Source organism: Mus musculus, chromosome 7, assembly GCF_000001635.26.
Source record: "Mus musculus strain C57BL/6J chromosome 7, GRCm38.p6 C57BL/6J".
In the NCBI taxonomy this organism is placed as follows: Eukaryota; Metazoa; Chordata; class Mammalia; order Rodentia; family Muridae; genus Mus; species Mus musculus.
In genome coordinates, this window is record NC_000073.6 from 107,567,433 (window position 1) to 107,594,707 (window position 27,275).

Consider the following 27,275-nt stretch of genomic DNA (forward strand, 5'->3'; position numbering starts at 1 on the left):
ACACTCTGAACCTGGAAGCTGTAAGTAGCCATTAGCCTGGAGAGGGTCTGTGCATGGCCAAGCTGAGGGCAGCAGACACTGGACCCCCGGAGCTCTCTGCAACCAAGTGAACACGTAAGGCCTGCAGAGACTGGCTTGCCAACAGCTGGACTTGATCACCAGCTTGAAACTGAGATCATGCACCGGGTAGAATAACAAGCGGACTTTGTTCTCTCTGGCTATGCAAAGCGTTGTTTTCCAAGGAATTGCCACAGCAGCAGACAGAAAACCAGAGATCACCACCCGGACCCCTGAGTCGTTTTAGAGAACCAGAGTTCCTGGGAAGTGTGCAGGATGGTGGTGGCCCTTCAAGAAGCTTCTGCTTCCCTGGTTCTCTTCCTTGCAGCATTTCTGCCCCCACCACAACATGCCCAGGACCCAGCCATGGTACACTACATCTACCAGCGCTTCCAAGTCCTCGAGGTAGGTGACCTGTCTTCCCTTCACAGGGAGTATGCCTCTTGGAAGTCACTCTGCTGTGCCCCCACTTTGCTGTCAACTAGGGTGCATGTCTTCCTGATACAGAATGAATCACTGCTAAGATGACATTTACAGATGTGCATAGCCTAGCAGCTCAGATGCCACCTCCATTGCAGGCCGCTTGTACTTTCCCCTGGCAGTTTTTCTAACCTATAAAATGGACATAGTGATAGAATTTAGGTTCAAATGATACTCTGCAGATTTAATAAAGAGATTTCAAATTAGGGATGTTTTATTTGGGTCATTAATCCATACTCAGAACATAGCCTAACTCACTGAGTAAATTCTCAGGTTGTTGAACATTCAAAACCAAATAGTTCAGTCTTCAATGTATGAATTAGAACTCTAGTCATGTTTTCTTCATCTTTTACTATATAGGGATGCTAAGTGATTCCAGCTTTTCTCTTTTCCTTTTTATGATAAACTGTTAAGTGAATATAAGACAATGTGGTGTTACATATGGAGGCTCACCATAGATTTTTGCTTTTTATTCCTAACTGGACTTGGGTTTGGAAATGAGATTTCCCAGCAATGTTAAACAGAGTGAGAGCATTTGAGGTAGAACTTTGTTAGAACAGTCAAAAACCCAGGGTCGGGAACATGACTCAATTGGTAAGAACTAGCCTAGCGTGCAGGAGCCTGGGGTTCAAGGCTCATCACTGCAGAAACCAGGTATGTTTTATGATATCAGCTGTAACAGCAGTACTCAGGGAGTGGAGGCAGGAGGATCAGGGGCTTCAGAGTCATCTTTGGCTAAACAGGAAGTTTGAAGCCAGTTTAGACTAAGTGGGACTCTATACCAAAGCAAAACAACAAGTGAACAAAATTCAATATTTTTATAGGCCAGTCAGGTTTTTAGGAATAAATTTAATCTTCTACTTTGCAATGCTTTGCTCTTATGCAAGTTGAATTGGCATATTATGCATCTTCTGTCTATGACTGTCTTATCTCAAATATTTATTTTCTATATTTTCCTGAAAAAAAATCTGTAAGCCCAAATGATGGGGCCATCTATCTATAGTTTCAGTAAAATAAGGGCATGGAACGAACAATCCAAAGGTGGTTTTTCATACTGTCCATCCAGCAGGTGGAGGCCTGGAATCTGTAGATAAGGCACTCCCAGGCCCTGGGCCTCATACAGCACTTCTTGCTCCCTTCCTGGACATGCTGCCAACCTCACCTGCCTAAAATGCCAAAACTGTGCTCGGGCTTTGGCAGCAGCTAAACTCGTGTGCATTACCCCGTGGTCCTGCCAGAGGGTGTCTGCAGACAAACTGCCTTGCAGCATTTCTGCCCCCTGTAGCTCTGTAGCTGTGTAGATATGTTTGATCTGTAGAAGATAAAGATAGGTCCTTCTTTGACCATTAGGTTCTGGCTGGTGGTGAAGAGACAAATCCCAGGCAGCAGCATTTCTGGCCAGTGCAGAGGCTTGACAACACACGGATACAGGGCCTGTCTGCAAGGCGAATGTGGGGGAGCAAGAAAGGGGAAATAGAGACTTGTGAATTATTAATATCCATTGTCTCTCCATCTCTCTGTCTCTGTCTCTGTCTTCTCAACTACTTTTCCTGTCTCTATCTCTTTCTCTTTCAAGAGAAAAGGCTCTGCATGATTATGAGTAAAAGGTTTTCTGTTTGTGAGGAAGGTTTTAGTCAATGTTGCCAAGTGAGCTTTAACTATTAACACTGACCCAGCAGTCCCATTTCCGTTCACTAATTCTTCCGTTCACCAAATATTCTTTGACTATTACTCTATCCTTAGCTCTGTGCCAGATGTGAGGGACTGGAACTCACTTCTGGAAATATAGTGAAATATATAGATGTGAGGGACTGAAACTCACTTCTGGAAATAATATGAAATAACATCGAGTGAAAAAATTTGAAAACTAAATGGACATTGAAAGTTGTTTAATGGAACAAATAATGGGATTTCAATGCAGTGAGAAGCTACATCTTATTAAAATTATGTTACATACAGATAAATAACATGTACATACACACACTAGAATGTTGTTCAACCTTTAAAATGAAGCTTACACACGACACTGTAAAGGAACTTGCAGGATCTTATGCTAAGTGAAATAAGCAAGCCCCTACAAGACAAACACTGAATGGATGATTTTACTATACATTTAATCTGAAAATAACAAACTCATAAAAATAGAGAAATAGGAGGAATGAGGAGATATTTATCAGAGAATACAAAAGTTTAATTAGAGTAAGTTCTGAAGATAGGCCAATGGCTCAGTTAGAAAAGTATGCTACCCAAGTGTAGGAACCTGAGTTCAGATCCCCAGCATCTACATCAAAGAAAGGTGTGGAGATGCCCATCTGTAGGCCTGGTGCCATAGAGACAGGTACAGGCAGTTCTCTGGGGCTTACTGGCCAGGCAGTCTACACAGCCAGTGAGCTTCAGATTCAATGAGAGACAATGCCTCAAAGCATAAGAGGTTGGAACGAACGATTGTAAAAGATACCTGGTATTGCTTTGTGCCTCTTCATGTGCACCTGCATAGGCAGAGACCCAGACACACACACACAAGGCACACACACACAAGGCACACACACACACACACACACCCATATACACACACCCATATACACACACTCCTCACACGAAAGAAAATGTTCAAGAAATCCATTGTTCCTATAGATAATAACAATATTCTGCATATCTAGAAATTAAGAGAATAGATTTTTTATATCCTCAAAAGTAAATATGCAAATTACAAAATATATAAAAATGCAAAATACATATGTTAACTTGCTTGATTTAGCCATTTCACATCAAAATATCATATGTATAACAATTGTATAGTAGTTGTTAATTAACTACTATAGTCAGCACAAAAATTAGTGTGTGCTATGATATAATAATATATTACTATAATTATAAAATGATAATGGTATTTAAATATTTACAATAATTAGCAAGTTAAAATAAACAGATATTTAGAAAATCTCCTCTTGATTATTTATACTTATTTACTAATCTTTTTCTAGGGATGATAACTATTAGTAGTACTTGAATCATTTAAATAATTATAGTAATTTGGTAACTCTGGTGATTTCTTTTCTATTTGAAGCAAGGGCTGGAAAAATGTGCCCAAACAACAAGGGCATATATTCAAGACTTCCAGGAATTCTCAAAAAACATATCCATCATGCTGGGGAGGTGTCAGACCCACACAAGTGAATATAAGAGTGCAGTGGAAAACCTTGCCCTAAGAGTGGAGCGTGCCCAGCAGGAGATCGACTACCTGCAGTACCTGCGAGAAGCTGACTTCTGCATTGAATCTGAGGAGAAGACACTGGCTGAAAAGTTGCTTCAAGAAGAAGCAGAAGAAAAGAAGATCCGAACCCTGTTGAACACAAGTAAGGAATTCTTCTCCCATCCCTTTAGGGCCTGTCCCATCTAGAGAGATGCAGACTGGGGATATCCCTGTGTGTATGGGCAGGAGAAGCTTAGCAGGGGTCGGGTGTCCCAGCAGAATCCAACTTCAAGGAAGTAGCTTTCCTTTCTCTGGTAGTTTCTAAAGATCCTAGGAAAGGCTAGGTCTACGGTATAAGAGGCAGCTTGGGGGTCCTCTCCTGATAGACTTTGGTTTAATAGAGCCAAGTAGTCCCAGCTCTTTCTAGGGAGAGTGGCAGGTTGTTGTGGGCTACATCAAAAGCCCTGAAAACAGAAAGCGCTGCCAATGTGACAAGTAACAGTCTGAAACTAGAAACTGTGACAACCAAACCTCAGGCCTGGGTACTGCAGCACATTGCTATTGTGTGCTGTCTGGGATGGTATCGTTGCAGAATTTGTCCTTTGTGTGACCCATCAGTATCTGTTCTAGGCTATCAGGAATAGTATCTGCTAGCTCATGTTACAATAAGCATCACAGCTGAGGAGATTTTTCTGTGCATGAGTCCGTTTCATTAAAACAGTAAGAGAAGGGGCTGGAGAGATGGCTCAGAGGTTAAGAGCACTGACTGCTCTTCTAGAGGTTCTGAGTTCAATTCCCAGCGACCACATGGGGGCTCACAACCACCTATAATGAGATCTGGTGCCCTCTTCTGGCCTGCAGGCATACATGCGTGCATACATGCTATATAAATAATAAATAAAATTTTTAAAAAGTAAGAGAAGCAAGGCCCCCAGGTGTATTTTGTATTCTGAAAAGATTTCACTGCAAACAGGGAGACTATTTATGTACTAATTATGCCTTCAAATTTGGGAAACTCCCACCAGAGAAGGGAGAACAGTCAGGAGTACTGAAGTAATTTAATCAAACAATGACTCAACATGAGGTTTCTATTACAGGACAGAAAGGAGCTGGTAGATTGAAGCTATTCAGAGTTGAAATCCATACACTTTGGTAAATGGGAGTTGAAAGAAGGAGATAAAGGAGAGATGTGAATCCAGAATACTTCCAAAGTTTGGGGCTTAGGTCATTAATTGATTGGTATGAAATCTGTTTAGATAGAAACCCCAAGAGTAGTTTGGAAGCATGTATGATTAGGTAGATTTTCTCCAAGCCGTTACATCTTCATTTGTTTTCTGTTGCTATAACTGAATCATGCAAGATACTTTATAAAGAATAGACATTTACTTAGCTTGCTTAGAAGTTTTCTAGGTGCTGGGAACACAATGTGAATGCTAACATTGCCTGATCTAGAATGTGCCTGAACTTTCGCCCAGGGTCACAGGCAGGCCACCAAGCCCTAATCATGGAGCTGGGTCCCTGAGCTTTCCCTATTTCCGGGGTACTCTCAGATCTGCAGACCTGCCTTGAGGTGACCCTTTTCCCATTCTAGCTGGAGTGCAGCAGAGTTCCTGACACTGGGGTTCATGGTTCCTCTAGTCCCCTTCTCTGTCCCACCCACAGGCACAGGTATCCAGTGTCTGCAGAGTTGCCACTCACATGCCTGTCATCTCTGGAGCTTTGGTTCAACAACAGCTATTTAAAACTGACCCAAACCTTGCTGCCTCCCACTGTCAGAAGGTTGCTAGATGAACATGTCTGAATCTTGTGCAAGTGTCCTTACTACTTCTCTTACTTTCTAAATCCCCACTATCGTCACAAGGTCTTCATGCAGTTTCTCTGTATAATACTTTTCATTATTGTTCACGACTTGTTAGCAGCAGCAAGATGATCTGCTCTGCTCTTCAGTCCTTTTATACAGAAAAAGGCCTTCTGCAGGGCTGGAGAGATGGTTAAGAGCACTGACTGCTCTTCCAGAGGTCCTGAGTTCAATTCCCAGCAACCACATGGTGGTTCACAATCATCTGTAGTGGGATCTGATGCCCTCTTCTGGTGTGTTTGAAGATAGTTACAGTGCATTCATAAATAAATAAATCTTTTAGAGAAAGAAAGAAAAAAAGAAAGAAAGAAAGAAAGAAAGAAAGAAAGAAAGAAAGGAAGGAAGGAAGGAAGGAAAGGAAAGGAAGGAAGGAAGGAAGGAAGGAAGAAAGAAAGAAAGAAAGAAAGAAAGAAAGAAAGAAAGAAAAGGCCTTTTGAAAAGTAACCTAGATCACTCTCAACTGCTTCTCTTCCTAAAGTATCCATAAAATATCCATTTCTAACTTAAAGAAATATATTTATATATGTGCATACAAACACACATGTGAGCATTTAACACTCTCAACCACACACATTTTTGTTTTGTTTTGTTTTTCGAGACAGGGTTTCTCTGTATAGCCTTGGCTGTCCTGGAACTCACTTTGTAGACCAGGCTGGCCTTGAACTCAGAAATCTGCCTGCCTCTGCCTCCCGAGTGCTGGGATTAAAGGCATGTGCCACCACGCCCGGCTGGAATGTTTTAAGATTAAGCAAAATTCTTAAAATCTTAACTTTCTCCCCACTTTTCCCTCCATCTCAGCCTCTTTTACACACACACATGATTTAGAATAGTAGTGAATGCCTTGGATTTTAAAGTCATTCCCAATGTTTGGTGCTAAGACCATTGTTCAAATAAAATTTCATGGGGGCTGGAGAGTTGACTCCGTGGTTAAGAGCACTGCTGTTCTGCTTGAGTTCAGTTTCCAGCAACCCAGGGTGGCTCATAACCACCTGTAGTGAGATATGGTGCCCTCTTCTGGACTGCAGGCACACATGCAGGCAGAATGTTGTAAACATAATAAGTAAGTCAGGGCGGGGGCAGGGAGAGGGAGAGGAAGGGAGAGAGAGGAAGAGGGAGGGAGAGAGAGGGAGAGAAAGGAAGAGGGAGGGAGGGAGAGAAACAAAGAAAGAAACTTTGTCTGTTGTACTTACCACTCAGCACCACACCTCCAGCATGTAGATTGAGAATTTATCCAGCTGTAAGCTTTGGAAGAGTCCACAGGCTGCATTCTTGAGTGGATAAAAGTATTGACCTCCTTTTAACTTGTAAGTAGCTTTTGAAGAAGAATTCTCAGGGCAGTCAAAACAAGCCATTATAACAGATTTTATTTTCTTTCTCTAGCCCAGCTCCCTTTGTTGCAAGGAAGCATGGGAGTAACCTCACGTAACCCTCACCCTGCGTGTTAAATAACTCATATCTTTTGTTAGATCACAGTTCCAAGAAGTCTGCTGAATATCTGGAATGCCTCTGGAATACACTCCAAGTAGATAAAAAACACAACTAAACAAACACCCCACTCACTGAGAACTAAAGATAGCGTGTCTATGAGGCAACTCTCAAGGTCCATTGGTTCTTGGTGAGTAGAGGAAAACATTAAGAGAACCATAACTAATTGGTAACAGATGTATTAACTATACAGGGGGAGACTGAAGGTCTGTCTGGGGGCAGAAATGTTGGAGATCACAAGGGTGCTTGTGTGCACATGTGTGCACAAATCCAGTGTTGCTGTATTCACAAGGCTAGCAACACAGGATATATTCCCTAGACAGCAATTGCCCAAGAGTCCAGAAAAGTCTGTACACGTGGCATTTCTTTTGTTTATTCATTTGAAAAATTCTGGCTGTTTGTTTGTTTGTTTGTTTGGTGAGGCTATCTCTAGGTACTATGAGTATTACCAAAAAAAAATCTCAAATCAAATCACCTAATAGCTTTTGGTTCCAGTTAGTATGAAGTCATCCATTCTCTCTCACTCATTTGTTTATAGGCTCAACAAATGTCTAGCTCAGTTCCAGATACATACTGGACTTGCCCTAGGCATCAGAGATGGACACTGGCTATGACCTTACCACTTACAGTAAAATTGAGAAGTAATCCAGACATAGAGGATAACCGTCCAGAGTGAGGACTGCTCTGAGGGAGGGGTGTATTAGGTATTACAGAAACATGTTAAGTTCTAGGGGCAAGGTTGCCATGGAGATGGGAGGGGTGGAGCTACCCTAGAACTAGAAAGTAACCCTCAGGCTCAGTTTTAATCATTGAAAAGAGTTCATGAGATGGAGATTGGAGTTAAGAGCATTCTAAGTCGCATGCAGCAGCACAGTGGTAGAATGGAGCATGGTATGTGCATGGAGCAAATTATTCCATAGAACTTAGGCAGAGCAGGATGCTGTGGGAAGAAGGAGAAGGAGGAAGAGGAGGAGGAGAGGAAGAAGAAGAAGAAGAAGAAGAAGAAGAAGAAGAAGAAGAAGAAGAAGAAGAAGAAGAAGAAGAAGAAGAAGAAGAAGAACAAGAAGAAGAACAAGAACAAGAAGAACAAGAACAAGAAGAACAAGAACAAGAAGAACAAGAACAAGAAGAACAAGAACAAGAAGAACAAGAACAAGAAGAACAAGAACAAAAACAAGAACAAGAAGACAACCAGAAGAGAGCTAAGCTCCCTGTGAGAATAATGTGAATAGTAGATATTATTTATTGGCAATACATTTTATGTAGTTTCCAAGTAAAATGTGTATCTTACTGGCAATTATGTGATTGACAAAACCCCCATGAGTTAGATATAATCCCCCATCCCCACCTCACCCCCATTTTATATATCAGGACAATGAGACTGTTTGAGGACAGTGTGCCAAAGCCCAAACCACTAACAAAACAACTAGGGTGACAGTCACACCAACCCTGGGCTTGTACACATGCCAGACCCTCCCATCGTCCCACAGCTGGGCTGAGCAGGGATCGTTATGGGAGTGCCGTGGCTCAGACAGGATTGAGAAAGGTCACTCTGGACACAGGGTACAGAGCACCCTAGCAACAGGAGAGGGTGAAACATATAGAAGGTAAAAGCTAGAGCCAGCAAAGCAATGACAAGGGTGGCCACAGAGGCATGTGAGCTGGAGCCTTCTGCCCTGAGAGTAAATGTCTATGCTAGAAGTTTCTGGTCTCAGTGAGGGTCACAGTATGATTCCATCTCACAAAAGACTGATTTATTTAAAATCTGTCTAAGAAAAGTCAATAACTGTAACCTGTTTTTTATTTTAAATTTACTACTTCATTTTTGAGACATGGTCTTATGTAGCCTAGGATGGCCTTGAGCTCACTGTGTGTCTAAAAGTGACCCTGAACTTCTGATCCTCCTACCTATATCTACCTCTGCAGTGATGAGATACCAGGCATACCTGGTTTTATGCAGTGCTGGAATGAGTGCATGCTGGGCAAGCATTCTACCCATTCAGCACCTGCTCTAGGTCCTCTTTGTTGACTTTTAAACAACAGAAGTCTGCTCTGCTCCCTACTCATTTCTGTGGTTCTCTATTGACCTGTCACCATTTCAGCAGTGTTTCTTCCACTATTTCTCAAATGCCTTCGGTCCACTTACACTGTTCTCTCTTCCTCTACCTACTCTACCCATCCATGACAGTGCCGTCCCTGTCCCCATCTATCCCTGCCCCAGTATTCTGATTTATACTGCCACCAGGGTCATCTTACTAGAATTATATCACTGTTACTTTTTCTCCTTGATGGCAACTGCAAACCCCAGGACAAACAAAAATGCTTTTTACAAACCTAACCTTCCATAGCTTTCTTTAAATGCTTAATTTTTCTCTATAAAAGGAATGCCTGAAGATTAAATAAAACTACAAATATTGCACAACCTATATCGTGGGGTTTTTTTTCCACTATGAAGGTAAGTGAGAAGCCCACAGTCAAACAGCCAGTTTTAGTATTTCTCAGCTCATATCCATCCATCTCTGCTGTTCTATGCTGTTTATTTAACCTATTTTAAAAACATAACTCATACATCCACGCATGCCTGCATCGTGGATGCTGTGTTTCCAAAATCTTTCCCATTGCCTTAGAACGAGTGGGAGATCAGGATGCTCTGGCCTGATCATTTTGTTTGTTTGTTTGCTTGTTTTGTTTTGGTTTTGGTTTTTAGAGCCAGGGTTTCTCTGTGTAGCCCTGGCTGTCTTAGAACTCACTCTGTAGACTAGGCTGGCCTTGAACTCAGAAATCTGCCTGCCTCTGCCTCCCAAGTGCTGGTATTAAAGGCATGCACCACCACACCCGGCCAGGCCTGAGCATTTTATTAGCAACTGAAGGCAACTGTTTGCTTGGGATCACATTAAGCCTTTTTTTTTTTTTTTCTGTTGTTCATTCTGTAGATACTATTGTTCTGTAGATATTTCTGCAAACTTATTCCCTCCAAATACAAACACTATGGCTCAGAGAATCTTCCCCGACATTCCTGCTCTATCCAGGAGTCCATACCACCCTAGACATACAGTTTCCATCTCTACCCTGTGCCTGAAAACCCTTACTCCACATCAGCTATCTTTTGCCACATTAGTGTAACTCAGCCAACCACTCCAAAATTTGATGGGTTAAAGTAACACCCAACTGGTACTTCTCAGGAGTTTGCAGTATGAAGGACTGGTCTGTTGATTTGGGCCAGGACTGGCTTGCCTACATCTCCCATCCTTGGCACATTGTCTAGGAATGACTTGTTGAGGAGCTCTTCTGAGACAATGAGGTTGTCCTCAACATGATGTCTGACTCTCCTGAGGCTGATCAGGGCTCATTCTTATGATGAATACAGATGCCTCAGAGAGGACAGAAGTCCCCCAGGGGTTTAGTTTGGTCATTTTTTTACCACATTCTTTTGGCAAAAGCAATTTCCAATTCTGTCTCCAGGGTCCACCCTTCCACTGTAAACTCTAGTTGCTTCCATGTTGGGCTTTTGGTCTTGATGCTCATGGAAGCAGAGAGCAAGCAAGAGCATCTTTTGGCTATGCAAATGTGTGTTGAGAACAGGGAACAGCTACCTGTTGATTGATGAGTTTGAGGAAATGAGGCAAGGTGAAGAGAAGAGAAGAGAAGAGAAGAGAAGAGAAGAGAAGAGAAGAGAAGAGAAGAGAAGAGACGAGACGAGACGAGACGAGACGAGAAGAGAAGAGAAGAGAAGAGAAGAGAAGAGAAGAGAAGAAGGTGACATTTACTTTATAGGAATGTCAGATGACTGCTTTTCTGCTACCAGAAAGAGACTAGCAACGACACAGCTAGAAATGGAGAACATGTCTACCCTTTTTAGTTGGCTAAGGAACTTATTTAAAAACAAAGATGGGCTAGAGAGATGGCTCAGTAGTTACAAACACTTGTTGCTCTTGGAGAAGAAATGGGCTTGGTTCCCAGCACATGATAGCTCATGCTGATCTGCAACTCCAGCTCCAGGGAATCTCATGTCTTCTGGCCTCCACAGATACCAGGCATGCATGTGGTTCATATACATGCATACAGGCAAAATACCTACATAGATAAAGTAAATAAATGTAGAAAAATTAAAACCAAAACAATATGAACATACTTTCCATATGAAACAAATAAAAAATACTATTTTTTTTTAATTAAGAATCAACTCAGCCTACAAATGAGAAATAGATACAATCAAGGAACTTACCCTTAAACCCCTGGCTGCTTGGGACATTGCAATAGGCAGATGCCTGATGTAAAGTGTCAGTTGTTTAAGATCAGAAATGCCCCAGATGATGTGCCAGTTCCCTGCTCTGCTTCACGTGAATACTGACCAGCCTCGATGCTCTTGAGCAGTTTTCAAATGGTCAGTCATGGAAACTCCTTTGCCATCTTAAAACTTATTCAGGCTTCCAAAGAAGGCATCGTGAATTTGGCTACAGGTACTGATTTTTGCCACAGTCACAGTTAGGCTAAAGAGGTTGTGGCATGTAGCAGATGTTCTTCCGAGGAGGACACAAAATAATGCATGAAATAGATATGACAATGTCTTGAATCTTACCACGTTTACTTTCTATCAAAGGGATGGTAACAATAAAAAATGTCAGCAAATGAGTGTATACCTTATCATAAAAATGTAACGGGCTCAAGAGAAGAAAATTTATTACAGTAAGGAGATTATGTAGAGCTGGCTTCTTCTAGAAGACAGTGTCAGAAGGAAGTTTGCCCAGATTGGGGTCCAGCTATAGAAACCCCACAGTGGAAGCAAGCTGGCTGGACTCATGCTCAGAGTTTAGTCATCTTCCTGGCTTTCAGGAATGTTTCTTGTATTCTCTACTTGTGGCTAGTGGGTGACATATACCTAAATAAGTGAAAAAGCATTCATCAAACCTGTTTCCTTTCCCATACTCTACTGCTAATCACCAGCAAAGCTGACCAGACTTGGTTCTAGGTACCATAGAACACTCTAAATTGGACAACAACAAAAAAGGTAGGAATCTAGAAATACCTGTAATAAGTGTTTACTGAAGGGCTCTGTGTAGTCATCAAGGTCAGCACATACAATGTTTATTGTATGCCAAAACCTACTATGAGACACGTAGCTGAGCTCTCCAACAAGACCAAATCAGTGTGAATAACTGAGAAACATTCCTCCCTCACAAGGCAGCCTTCCTACTTTCCTGCCATCCATCCACTGAAACAGAGAATGGGGCAGACCCTGTTAATCTATTTGCTTTCTAGGTTGGCATAGTAGAAATTGATATCACAACTTTGGGCAGTGTCAAACAGCTGTACTATCAAAAGCTATTTGGTTCCTGAGTATGGAGAACAAGCAGAAAGAGTTTGGATAGTGAGGCAGGTATATATTGTGCCCTAGGCACTAGGGGAGGTTAAGGAGAACAAAGAAGGTGAGATGCAGAAAGAGAAAGGAGAAGAAGAGGAAGACAAGGAAAACGGGGAGGGGCTAAAAGAGAAGACTCTTTGCAAGGAAATCTAGTCCAGCACGATGCCTGTTTTAGTTACTTCTACGTTTTTGCCTAGAGACACCATGGCCACAGCAACTTATAGAAAAAAATGTTTATTGAGGTTTATGGTTTTAGAAGGTGAGTCAGTTATCATCATGATGGGAAGCATGGCAGCAAGCAAGCAGACATGACGCTGGAGCAGAAACTGAGAGATTCCATCTGAACCACAAGTAGGAGGCAGGGAGAGAACCAATTGGGAATGGCATGGGCTTCTGAAACCTCAAAGCCCAGTGTGCACCTTTTCCAACAAGACCACATCTGCTAGTTCTTCCTGAACAGTTCCACCCACTGGGGACTAAATATTCAAACATATGAGCCTATTGGGGGGCCATTCTCATTCAGAGAACCACAGTACCAGTCCTGAAAGAGGGCTATGCAGACGGAACCATTTGTTAACTGGGCAAGAGTAAGGCTTGAAAAACCAAGGTTTATGACAAAACTTCATAAAGTATTGAAAAATGCTCATGGCTTTAGAAGAATTCTTCTCTTTTTAATAAACTCTTACCAAGCAAACATACTACTCGTTGTCTTCTTCTCCTTCTTCTTCTTCTTCTCCTTCTTCTTCTTCTTCTTCTTCTTCTTCTTCTTCTTCTTCTTCTTCTTCTTCTTCCTCTTCCTCTTCCTCTTCCTCTTCCTCTTCCCCTTCCCCTTCCCCTTCCCCTTCCCCTTCCCCTTCCCCTTCCCCTTCCCCTTCCCCTTCCCCTTCCCCTTCCCCTTCCCCTTCCCCTTCCCCTTCCCCTTCCCCTTCCCCTTCCCCTTCCCCTCCTCCTCCTCCTCCTCCTCCTCCTCCTCCTCCTTCTCCTTCCCCTCCACCACCTCCTCCTTTCTCTCTCTCTCTCTCTCTCTCTCTCTCTCTCTCTCTCTCTCTTTCTTTCTTTTTGGTTTTTGAGACTAGGTTTCTCTGTATAATCAGGCTTCCTAGAACTTGTTGTATAAACTAGGCTGGCCTTTGAACTCAGAGATCCACCTGCCTTTGCCTCCACTGGGATCTAAGGCAAGTACCACCACCACAGTCTCCCAGCTTGAATCTGGCTTATCATTATCACCTGACTACCTCAGTCTAACCAGTCAACCCCTTTCTTTCTAACCATCTCTTGTATCTATGCCTGACACTTTTTGGTATCTTGAATCTGGATTACACTTATCAACCAACTATATAACTTCCCTGTGTCTATCACTCCACCTTCAGGTGCCCCTCACCCCTTGCTCCCTACCCCAGCTAATTTTCTACCAGAGATGAACCAATATCTCTAACATCAGATTGAGTCACAATGGAGGAACAAGTCTTACAGGTCCAGCAAGTGTTATTAATAAGGAGGAAAGTATTTTAAAAGATTCAAATAAGTGATATTTATGTATGAACTCATTGGCCTTGGGCTAAATTCTACCCTAACTGCTTGTCTGAAATTTTGCCTGTTGGGTGAACTGCACATTTATGTGACTTGGTTTACAGATGAAACCTTTGCATTGACTCTGTTAAATAATTTGTATCTTAGTTGGATTCACTGTTTTTTTAAATTATTATTTATTATTTCAAATCTTTCCTTTACTATTTTTCCCCTGCTAATTATCTATTCCCAAGAGAAACACTGCAGGTAATTTTAATCTTCCTTTTGATTAGGACACTGGAAATGTATGATTTCTAACTTTTACAATTTTAGATTATCCTTGATGAAAGGATAGAAAGCACCTAGCCTGAACTCCTAGTTTTGGGGCTGACAGAATGAAGGCTGGATTGATGAAAGGATTTGAGTTCAGGTCTTAGAAACCCAGTCTTGAGCTCCAGCTAAATCTGAAAGAGTAGAAGTAGCAGAAAGACATGGGGGAAATTGTTTTGGTTTTTCTTAGAAATTGTTTTAACTTCTTAATTGAAAATTTACATCAACACATTGTTGTTCTGTTATTTCTTTAAGAGCTCTGCATTAAGAAGAGGAAGTAGAACTGAGCAGTGGTGGCGCATACCTTTAATTCCAGCACTTGGGAGGCAGAGGCAGGCAGATTTCTGAGTTTGAGGCCAGCCTGATTTACAGAGTGAGTTCCAGGACAGCCAGGGCTACACAGAGAAACCCTGTCTTGATAAAAAATAAATAAATAAATAAAAGAAGGGGAAGTAGAAAGGGAAAAAGTGTGAATGTTCATTCCTTCTATAGTTTACTACTTTTAAATTTTATTTTATTTACATTTATGTTTTAGACAGGGTCTCATTATGAAGCTCAGGCTATCCTGGAACTCATAGTGTAGCACAGGTGGGCCTGTAAAGTACTATGTAGACCAGGTTGTCCTCAAACTTGCAATCTTCCTGGGTCTGCCTCCTAAGTGCTGGGATTATAAGCCTGTTACTCCACAACTGCCTCTCTTCTGTATTTTATTTTATTTGTGTTTTTGGAGACAAGATCTAATGTAGCTCAGACTGGCATCCAGTTGATGTATAGCTCAAGATGACCATGAACTTCTAATTCTCCACTTGAAAGTGCTAGGATTACAAGCCTTTGCTACATGCTCAGTTTTATGCAGTACTGGGGATCCAACCTAGGGCTTCATGTGTGCAAGGCAGGTACTCTACCAACTTATCTATATCCTTAGCCCCTGCTCCTCTGTATTGGAAATGAATGTTTTCTTATAGACGAGAAACAAATAGTCCACGTTCTAAGACACAGGCTTTACACAGCTTAGCTTCAAGTCTGTTCTTCCCTAGCAGGAGGGACAGGCACTGTGGGGCTACCTACTAAGCTTAGATGTCCTGTCACACTTGGGAGTCTTTCTCTGGGCACACCAATACACATGGCTCCCCAACCCTTCCTACCACACTAACCTGCCTCTGAGGCTGGCTGGGAGCATCCTGGCTCCCCACTCTGACTTCAGAAGACCCCTTCACCACTGACTAACTATGTGACCATTCCAAGAAACGAATGCAAGACTTAACTTTTTTTTTAACTTGGAAATCAGGGATAAAAATATATGTCATGGTGACTTATTATAAGAATTACATAAATTACTATAAAGTTAATACAGCAATGTGCCAAACATATTCTATGTATTTGTAAGGTATTTAACAACTTCCTTATCCCTGGGACTTATCCTTTAACATGGAATATCACATGGGTATCTTTAGGAACCCATGGACCCTCCTCCTCCTCTCCTATATAATCATTCTACAGTTGAAAGCTTAAAACCTCACTCACTTCTCTTGGCGATCAGCACAGATCACGGAAGAGCTGTGCCCTCCTCAGTCAGGTTCAGCTATGCTCAAGTAAAAATGGTACTTGGGAATCAGCATGGCCATTCCCCTTTTTTCTATACATACCCTCAGCTCCCAATAGCTCCAGATAGCAGAGGCTCCTCCGGCTACCTGCTTCTTCAAAGCTTAAACTCCCTGGCTGCCTTTTCTAGAGTCTGGCTTCCTATAACCAGGTCACCCACGACATGAAGACAAACTATCACGCAGTTGGAGCATATTAGGAGGACATGGTGGCTCCTGGTAGCTGAGAGATTTCTGCAGCTCTCTTCTACATCTGGCTTCGAGCACAGTATGATCCAGGTGGGGCCTCTGTCCCTACATCTGAAGAACTAACTTACTGGGACTTGGCTCTGTCCAGCTAAGCCTGCACTCCGTTTCATGTGTTTTCTTTAGAAAACCCGGGATCCATTTTTACTTTAATGAAATAATGGATTTGAAAGTATCTTAAAATCTCTGAAGTGTTTTATGAATGATTATTTACTTAAGATAGGTCTGCAGAACCCAAAAGGTGCTAGACTGTTTAGATCTTAGGAAAACATCTGAGCTTTTTATTTTCTTCATTCAACTGCCACTTACTGAAGCCTCAGAGCATTGACTTAGATTTGGGTACAATACTAAACATGAAGATGAAGGCCCTGTGTTTGAAGACTCTTGTGAGAGAAGTAGACAATAAGCTAGTAAAGACACAGATAAGACAGTTAACAATGTAATGAGTGGTCTAAAAATAGAAGCCTGGGATGGGTGAGGGAGGGATGGGATAGGGAGTTTGTGGAGAGTAAACCAGGAAGTGGGATAACATTTGAAATGTAAATAAATACAATAACCAATACAAAATTCAATAATAAAACAAAATAAGATAAACGAAAACAAACAAGAATGGTAGAATTCTAACACTTGTGTGTTTTGAAAATGCTTGGCCCAGGGAATGGCACTATTAGGAGGTGTGACCTTGTGGGAGCAGGTGTGGCCTCACTGGAAGAAGTGTGTCACTGTGGGAGTGGGATTGGGACCCTCCTCCTAGCTGCCTGGAAGACAGTAGTCTTCTCCTGTTTGCATTTAGGGCAAGATGTAGAACGCTGAGTTCCTCTAGTGCCATGTCTGCCTGGATGCTGCCATGCTTTCTGCCATGATGATCATGGAATGAACTTCTGAATCTGTAAACCAGGCCCAATTAAATGTTGTCCTAGAGAGAGAGAGAAAGAGAGAGAGAGAGAGAGACAGAGACAGAGACAGAGACAGAGACAGAGACAGAGAAGCCTGTTAAGGAGAAGATATTAAGAGTGAGACTTGGCCAGGTATGGTGGTGCACACATTCAGCCCTAGTACTAGCTAGTTTGAAGCCATCCTGTGCTAGGTAGTGAGTCCAGGCAGTGTGGGGGTGGGGTATGTGAAGAATGAATAGAAGCCAATTCACGGTGTAAGGTTCCAGAAAAAGTAATGTTCTGGGTAGAATAATTCTAAGTGTAAGATTCCTAAAGCAAAAAGAAATTTGGCATGCTCACAGACCATAAAGAAGAGACTGTGCAGTCACAACACAGCGAGCCACAAGGGACAGAGTCTTCATGATAACCCAGGGCATGCTGCACAGCCGTATAGGCCAGGGCAGAGGATTAGGATGCTAATCTAAGTGTAAGGGAGGAGATAAAGTTTAACATATCAGATCACTCTTCCTGCTTTGCAGAAAGCATACTTGATGTGTAGATGAGCAAGTAAGAGTAAAATCAAGGAGGTAAATCTGATACATTTTAAGTGATCTAGGCAAGAAATGATGAGTCATGATTTGCAGGAGAAGAGTAGGACGTAAAGATGAGATATATAATTGAGTATTTGCAAAAACTATTCATATAATATTTTAATTAATTCTTTGATAATCTTGTATATTCATACAATGTATTTTGATCACATTCCTGCCTACTTCTCCCAACTCCTACCAAATCAATCCAAGACCATCCTCTATCCACCTACTTCTGTTCTTTAAAAATTATTATTATAATCCCTCAAGTGCAATTTGCACTGCTCATGTGCTCATGGATATATGGCCATCATTGGAGCATAGTTGACCTACCAGGAACCACAACCATAAAGAAAACTGGCATTTCCTCCCCTAGAAACCACCAATTATCAATAGCTGTTCAGCTAGGGATGTGGCTCATGCCCTGAAGCATCACCCCCTTGTAGTGTGTAGTTTTGCTACCCCACTTTAAGCTCCAGGCAGGCTGTGCTACCAGCCCCCACCCAGAGAATATTGGATTCAGAGATGAAAAACACAGACACACACATAGCTCAATTTCAACCTGCCTCATTGGCTCAATTGTCAGGTTATTCTAAACCTTCCTTGGTTATCTTGGTTCAATAGCTGGGTGGTTCTAGTTTCCTGTGGCTAGTGTGCCCTTCCCAATACTTTTAGCTTAGCACCTCTTTTTTTTTTTTCCTGTTTGTATTTTCTTTTTTTTTTTCTTTTTTTTATTAGGTATTTAACTCATTTACATTTCCAATGCTATACCAAAAGTCCCCCATATCCACCCACCCCCACTCCCCTGCCCACCCACTCCCCCTTTTTGGCCCTGGTGTTCCCCTGTACTGGGGCATATAAAGTTTGCAAGTCCAATGGGCCTCTCTTTCCAGTGATGGCCGACTAGGCCATATTTTGATATATATGCAGCTAGAGTCAAGAGCTCCGGGGTACTGGTTAGTTCATAATGTTGTTCCACCTATAGGGTTGCAGATCCCTTTAGCTCCTTGGGTACTTTCTCTAGCTCCTCCATTGGGAGCCCTATGATCCATCCATTAGCTGACTGTGAGCATCCACTTCTGTGTTTGCTAGGCCCCGGCATAGTCTCACAAGAGACAGCTACATCTGGGTCCTTTCAATAAAATCTTGCTAGTGTATGCAATGGTGTCAGCGTTTGGATGCTGATTATGGGGTGGATCCCTGGATATGGCAGTCTCTACATGGTCCATCCTTTCATCTCAGCTCCAAACTTTGTCTCTGTAACTCCTTCCATGGGTGTTTTGTTCCCAAATCTAAGGAGGGGCATAGTGTCCACACTTCAGTCTTCATTCTTCTTGAGTTTCATGTGTTTAGCAAATTATATCTTATATCTTGGGTATCCTAGGTTTGGGGCTAATATCCACTTATCAGTGAGTACATATTGTGTGAGTTTCTTTGTGAATGTGTTACCTCACTCAGGATGATGCCCTCCAGGTCCATCCATTTGGCTAGGAATTTCATAAATTCATTCTTTTTAATAGCTGAGTAGTACTCCATTGTGTAGATGTACCACATTTTCTGTATCCATTCCTCTGTTGAGGGGCATCTAGGTTCTTTCCAGCTTCTGGCTATTATAAATAAGGCTGCTATGAACATAGTCTTGCCAAAAGCAATCTACAGATTCAATGCAATCCCCATCAAAATTCCAACTCAATTCTTCAACGAATTGGAAGGAGCAATTTGCAAATTTGTCTGGAATAACAAAAAACCTAGGATAGCAAAAAGTCTTCTCAAGGATAAAAGAACTTCTGGCGGAATCACCATGCCAGACCTAAAGCTTTACTACAGAGCAATTGTGATAAAAACTGCATGGTACTGGTATAGAGACAGACAAGTAGACCAATGGAATAGAATTGAAGACCCAGAAATGAACCCACACACCTATGGTCACTTGATCTTCGACAAGGGAGCTAAAACCATCCAGTGGAAGAAAGACAGCATTTTCAACAATTGGTGCTGGCACAACTGGTTGTTATCGTGTAGAAGAATGCGAATCGATCCATACTTATCTCCTTGTACTAAGGTCAAATCTAAGTGGATCAAGGAACTTCACATAAAACCAGAGACACTGAAACTTATAGAGGAGAAAGTGGGGAAAAGCCTTGAAGATATGGGCACAGGGGAAAAATTCCTGAACAGAACAGCAATGGCTTGTGCTGTAAGATCGAGAATTGACAAATGGGACCTAATGAAACTCCAAAGTTTCTGCAAGGCAAAAGACACCATCAATAAGACAAAAAGACCACCAACAGATTGGGAAAGGATCTTTACCTATCCTAAATCAGATAGGGGACTAATATCCAACATATATAAAGAACTCAAGAAGGTGGACTTCAGAAAATCAAATAACCCCATTAAAAAATGGGGCTCAGAACTGAACAAAGAATTCTCACCTGAGGAATACCGAATGGCAGAGAAACACCTGAAAAAATGTTCAACATCCTTAATCAACAGGGAAATGCAAATCAAAACAACCCTGAGATTCCACCTCACACCAGTCAGAATGGCTAAGATGAAAAATTCAGATGATAGCAAATGCTGGCGAGGATGTGGAGAAAGAGGAGCACTCCTCCATTGTTGGTGGGATTGCAAGCTTGTACAACCACTCTGGAAATCAGTCTGGCAGTTCCTCAGAAAATTGGACATAGTACTACCGGAGGATCCAGCAATACCTCTCCTGGGCATATATCCAGAAGATGCCCCAACCGGTAAGAAGGACACAAGCTTAGCACCTCTTAATCTGCCCTTAGTTTAGTGTCAGGATCCTAGGACCATCTGTGGAAGTGGCCAATGGCCACTCCACCCTAGGTCTTATGTAGGTAGTACGAGTGCAGTAGTCCTGTCAAGTTCTGCTGATAAGATTTTCTTCCAAGCCAGGTGTGGTGGCGCACACCTTTAATCCCAGCACTTGGGAGGCAGAGGCAGGTGGATTTTTGAGTTCGAGGCCAGCCTGGTCTACAAAGTGAGTTCCAGGACAGCCAGGGCTATACAAAGAAACCCTGTCTCAAAAAAAAAAAAAAAATCAAAATAAAACAAACAAACAAAGATTTTCTTCTAGTCCTCCCTGACCTCTGACTCTTAGAATCTTTCTGTATCCTCTTCTGTGATTGTCCCTGAGACTTGAGGGGAAAGAGTGTAATAAAGATGTCCTATTTGTGGCTGAGCACTCCCCAGACACTGCACACTGGCCAGTTGTAAATTTACTTTCTTCTATCACACAAAGCAACTACTCTGATGATGTCTGAGAGCTGCACTAATGGGTATAGAGATATCAGTTTAGAGAGCAGTTTATATCATTTAGCGAAGAAGAATAATTGGTTCACTCCCGTGGCCAGTGAACTTCCTAACAGTGGGTTCTTGTCCAGATTTATAGATATCCACCAAAAAGTCTGAAGTTAGAATTGATGATCGACCTTTCCAAAAATGACCAGTAGTGTTGACCTCTGGACCATCGTCACCATGATGATTCCAAGGAGCTACGGTCATTTAAAAGATGGCACACTTAAGGGCCAGGTGGGAGATGCTTATATACCGAGTCTGTCCATATTCTATCCAGTGAAAAACAAGTCAGTGAGTACAGGCTAACTACAAAGGAGACTATGAAATGTAGTTTTTCGAACAGTGATAAAGACTGAACTGAAATGGAATTGGAGAAGCACAGATCATAATCTCTGCCACACTGTCAAAGGAGAAACAGGAAATGCACATAGAAACAAAGATGGTGAGGAAGGCATCTTCAAGGAGGAGGAACTGACCAATGCTGTCATACTACCGAAGATGAAGTTACATGTAAAAGTATGGGGCTTTTCTACGCCCACCTTTGTTCTCTAAATAATAACAAGGAGACCTTTATATTCATTAGTAAGCTTCTTGCACTGTAGCTGGGGGCTTTCTGATCTATTCTAAGCAAACTATCCTGACCTGGCCTACTTCCCAGCCCACATGGCATTACCTGCCATCTTAGTCTTGTTCTGGCATCTCCTTCTTCATTCGTGTCCTCATGGCAGCTCCCTGGGTCCCCAGTGAAAACTCCCCAGGCCCACCTGAGACCCTCTCTTTCCCTGAGCTGAGAAGATCCACCTTATCCTCTCCTGCCCAGCTATAGGCTGACTGTTCTTTATTGACCAATCTGCAGATGAAGGAGAACAGTGTTTTACAAAACACGAAGCCAGGAAACGCTTCATAATAATGACAACACAAAGTCCAGTACTGAAACTGATCTCTAGGGCACAGAAATCAGCAGTTGAATACAAAGTGCACAAAAACATCCTCCAACATAACACGCCTACATAAAAAAAAAAGGCAAGAATTTTCATTTAGGAGTTCCTTGGTAGTATTATCAAGAACAGATTCTGTTGTAAAGTAAGAGTGGGAGGTGAGAAAGTAAATATGGAAAATATAGACTGCTCTGTAGGAGAAGCTGAGGATGGAATGGTGCAAAAGATAACAAGGTATCCAGAAAATGCTAACTAGTTGGAGATAATTCATTAATTATTAAGACAGGATCTTAACTCTGTGCCCTGGCTGGCCTGGGACTGCTATATAGACCAAGCTGGCCTCAGAGTCACAGAGAACTGCCTACCTCTTCCTCCAGAGTGCTGAGCAAACACACTATGTCCAGTCATGAGATTTTAAATTGATAATAAGCAAGATGCATACAAGTTAAGACCAGGCAGCTAGTTATAAAGAAAAAAAGATAAAGATTATAGGGTAATTCATTGAGGAGTCTAGAAGCTAGGATAGGATGTGATCTGAATATAGTAATTTTATTACTCATTGGAAGAAGAAATAACACAACTTCTAAGAAACTTCTACTACAGGTAAGGGTCAGGAAATGGAGGGAGTTCATGTCTAATGGTGTTTAATTTTTCAAAGGAGTTCATGACTGTGTTCCATTTTTGCTCTAGGATTCTCCAAGGGAAACTCTTCTTTCAGAGGTCATGGTATCATAGCAGGAATAAGAATATTATCTACTGTATTAGATCTGAAAGGAAGCTGGATTCTTCCGGTGTAGTGAGTATTCTAGAAAGTAGATACCTCATAAATAACTTGTTGAGAAATAACCTGTTCTTTTTCTCCTGTCTGCTTAGGCTGTGACAACATGCTGATGGCTATAAAGTCTCTGAAAATAGTGAAGAAGACCGTGGACCCAGATGGCTCTTGGATGAAAGATGCTGGCAGTAACTCTGCAAAAGTGTATCTATTAGCTGGATCCAGAAACAACACAGTTTGGGAATTTGCAAACTTGCGGGCATTCATGGAAGATAGCATCAAGCCTGGTCCCCGTAAGTTAATCTTACCACTTTCCTGGCAGGGATCAGGGCAAGTGGTCTACCAAAGCTTTCTATTTTTTTCACAATCAAGGAACTTCTAATGAGATAATTAAATATAATCTGCAGAAGAAGACTGTGGAAGATCGAATGCTTCTCCCAGGAGGGGCAGGCCGAGCACCCATCTATCAACACTCTCTCTCTACGTACATTGACCTTGCTGTGGATGAACACGGACTCTGGGCCATTCACTCAGGACCAGGTATCCAAGGCCATTTGGTTCTCACAAAAATTGAGCCTGACACTTTGGGAGTAGAACATTCATGGGATACACCGTGTAGAAGCCAGGATGCGGAAGCTTCATTCCTACTGTGTGGGGTCCTCTATGTTGTCTACAGTTCCGGTGGCCAGGGCTCTCATCGAATCACCTGTGTCTATGATCCACTGGGCACTGTCAGGGAGGAGCATCTGCCCAATTTGTTCTTCCCTAGGCGGCCAAGAAGTCACTCCATGATCCATTACAACCCCAGAGATAAGCAGCTTTATGCCTGGAATGAAGGCAATCAGATCATTTACAAACTCCAGACAAAGAAAAAGCTGCCTCTGGAGTAATGGCTGGCATTGGAGGGAGAGCAGTGTGACTTGGGCAGTGGTTTTCCGGGACACTGAGGTCACAGCCCCTTTATAGTGGAGTATCTGGCCCTCTCGATGCACATAGGAATAGGTTCTAAAAGTTGAAATACATATTCTTCCTTTCCCAAATGTCACTCACTGCCTTAAGTATCTTTTGAAAGCATGGATGCGGTCACAGTTCAATTGATCAATACCCTACCCTGACCCAAATCTGATGGGGCTTAAGGCCTCTTTTGTCTGGTTTACTTACATCCAATCTTTCCTTTTGCCTTCCAGCATTTCCTCTAATTCTGCTCTATTCCCCATCCAGCAATTAGGATCTTGCCAGTCCTGGTATTGACTTCTCTGGACTTCACTCAGACGCTGTCCTCTTTTTCAAATACTTATAAAGATTTTCCAATGTCCAACTATATTAGTTACATTTCTTATTGCTATGACCAAATAACTGACAAGAAGCAACTTAAGGGAGAAAAGGTTTATGCCAGTTAATTGTTTTAAAAGGGAGCCAGGCCGGGCGTGGTGGCGCACACCTTTAATCCCAGCACTCGGGAGGCAGAGGCAGGTGGATTTCTGAGTTTGAGGCCAGGCTGGTCTACAGAGTGAGTTCCAGGACAGCCAGGGCTATACAGAGAAACCCTGTCTCAAAAAAACAAAACAAAACAAAAAACAAACAAACAAACAAAAAGGGAGCCAGGCACACCTTCAGCCCCAACATTCAGGAAGCAGAAGGAGGTGGATCTCTGTGTGTTTGAGGTCAACCTGGTCTACATGGTAAGTTCTAGGCCAGTCAGGGCAATACAGGAGGTCTTGTCTTAATAAAAATGGATATAGTCCATCATGGTAGTAGTGAAAGTGTGGTAGCAGGAGCATGAGGCAGATGTTTAAATTACATCTGTAATTAGGAAGCAGGGAGCATACAGGAAGAGAGGCTACACTAAGATACTTAAAGGCTTGCCCTCATAGTAACTCATGCCTCATCATAGTAACACAAGGCCTGCACTCAGCTGGGAACCAAGAGTTCACACGAGCCCATAGGGCACATTTCACTCAGAAGACCATAACACTTTTTGTTGATGTCTGATTTTTATTTCCTTTAGCCTCGCCCTTCTGCCAGGCCAAGTGGATACAGTGACAATGTAAAACCATGAATAGTTGGATGTTACTTTCTAGTTACAAAGCTCTTTTTACATTGTTTATTTATTTATTTTTTGGTACGGTATGAACACACCTTCATAGTTGCTAAACTAGAGGTAAGAGTTCCTGTGGGTTATTCAAAGCAGCAAGGACAAAATGAAAGAGCTAGGAAAGGCTGCAAGCCTCCTAGTACTTCCATCACCCAAGGAAGGAAGTTAAGACACTTTGCTCACTTATCCTTAATCAGTGTGTCCATCAATTCAGCCTAAAAATAATACTCTGCCCCTTAGCCTGTTTTCATGTCTGTACAAGGTCTTACAGGTCTTTCAAAGTCTGCTTTCTCTAAAAAACCAGTCCAAGGGTAACGATACAATTCTAGTCCCATTTTGTTTTTCTGTTGCCTGCTTCTTTCTTGTAGCTTTCAGTGTAATAAAAGTGAGATTAAGCAAATAATCTCATCAGGTTCTATTTGCCTACATCCCATCACCACAGAAGTGTTCCAGTATTACTGTGTTGGGATTACTGTGAACAACGGTCCCTAACACACAAAGGCCCTTGGTAAAGATTCTAATTTGGATGGAAGCCAGATAGCAGCTTTGCCACAGCAGACATGCTAGGCGTTACAGAGGGCAGTGTGACTCTTGAGAGGGGGCTCTTTTTCAAAGTGTTTCCCACGTGTGTCCCACTTGGCTGAGTCTAGGTCATAAGTGAGGCTGCAGTGCCAGCCTGTGTCATGTGCTGAGGTCTCTGCCTCTCCAGGTTGGTCATATGAGAAGGCTTGCTTTTGTGTGCTTGCAGCTGTTCTCTGTCTTTGCCAAGTCCAGGCTGGGCCCACAGGCTGTGAAGAGAGATCCACCCCCATGCATCTGAGTAGATCTTTGGCAGAATGGAATGACCCACACAGTTCTGATGGAATGGCCCTGAGAGCCTAAATCTTTTGCAGAATGAGGCTGATATGAATGAATAACTGTGATATACCAGCACCATGAATCCAGGGTCGATATCTGCTCTATGGGCAGAGTCATGTCACCTACCTTACTGACAAAGAACATGACCTACTCACATTGAAGGGTGCAAGGGCATCATCCAAAGGAGTGAGCTCTGTCTATATGGTTCCTCTGAAGTTCAGTGAACAGTTTGTAGCGTGCTGTCTGGCTTCTATCCGGGAAATGTTGGGATTTGATAGTTTTGCAAGATAGATTTGTCTCAAACAGTACACCCTGGTACACAGAATCCCCACAGGCAGGATATCCCTGTTAGGTGAAATTTTCGTTGGAAAGGACCTGTTCATTGCTGCTTTTCCTAACAGCATGAGGGCCCTGGAACACCTGCTTCTGTATCGTTCACGTGTGCTTTTCAGTTCCACTCTGGTTGGATTTAAATGAAGATTGATGGTGTCTCCATGACCCACAGAAATGGTTATTTATTATATTGCTGCACATTGGAATCACCTGGGGAGCTTTTCAAATTCCGAATATGCAGGTTATCCTCTCCAACGCCAAGAGATCAGACCCTCTGGAGATGGGAGGAGAGCGTCTGTACTTTTTTTTTTGTTTTTTGGTTGTTTTTTTTTTTTTTTTTTTTTTTTTTTTTTTCGAGACAGGGTTTTTCTGTGTAGCACTGGCTGTCCTGGAACTCACACTGTAGACCAGGCTGGCCTTGAACTCAAAAATCCACCTGCCTCTGCCTCCCGAGTGCTGGGATCAAAGGCGTGCACCACCACGCCCGGCGTCTGTACTTTTAAAGCTCCTTCCCAAACTGCACAGAAGCTTGAGAAAGCCAAGTTCATAAAACATTTTACAAAATAATTGTATAGTTCTGAGAAAATGCTGCAGTTTCTGGGGGCCTGGGGGAAGAAACTGCCCCCGTGGCCCCAAGCTACCAGTGGGATTTGGAACTGCCCACACTTGAACTTATATGAACTGCGCAGGCTCTGTTTCCAAAAGCCTCTCACCCGCTATTTTAAGGAAGTGAAAGAACCGAAGGGTGTCCTGCTGTGACACAAGTCTGGGGCCCCAATCTTCCTCTACTGGCTTTGCCTTTGCTCTGCTGCTGGCCATGTCCCCGCAGTGCTCACACACCTGTTTGCCACAGTATTTATGATCTTCTGTTCATGTGTGCAAGCCTCTGGTCATACCAGTAATTTTAGACTAATTTTGAAAAAAAAAAAAAAAAAAAAAAGACGAGTCGTGTCTGTCAACACTCCAGGTGTAAGCAACTGGAGTCCAGCTTAGTAGAGACTCCTGCCAGAGTCCCTGTATCCCTGCCATCTGAGGCCCTGGAGATTCTAAGCAGATAAAATGAGCAACCGGCCCTTGGAGGCCCGGGTAGGGCAAGCAGCTGTGGTAAAACCCAGGGCCTTATGCACGCTCGAGGTAGGTGCTGGGATTCGGTCTCCAGGTTTTTTTTGTTTGTTTGTTTTGCATACTTGTACCTGACCTTGCAGGGCACAGGAAGTGTTCTGTCTTCAGCTATTCACAAGACAGAACACCAGAGCTTTAACCACTAGAGGGACCTTCAGGAAAGGCGGGGGGAGCGGCGGCGGAGGTTGAGTTAGACAGATCTAAGAGTGACATGGAACCCAAATTGGGGTTGGTCTGGGCTGATTGGGAA

General features: G+C 42.6%; 1 protein-coding gene across 1 annotated transcript; it reads left to right on the forward strand.

Annotated features, from left to right (window-relative positions):
* On the forward strand, positions 1-23,933 carry Olfml1 (olfactomedin-like 1). The gene is made up of 3 exons (NM_172907.3): positions 1-462; positions 3,605-3,893; positions 22,716-23,933. The coding sequence occupies exons 1-3, from the start codon at positions 334-336 to the stop codon at positions 22,997-22,999; spliced, it is 702 nt and encodes a 233-aa protein (NP_766495.1). The 5' UTR covers positions 1-333; the 3' UTR covers positions 23,000-23,933.
* The last annotated feature ends 3,342 nt before the right edge of the window (positions 23,934-27,275 follow it).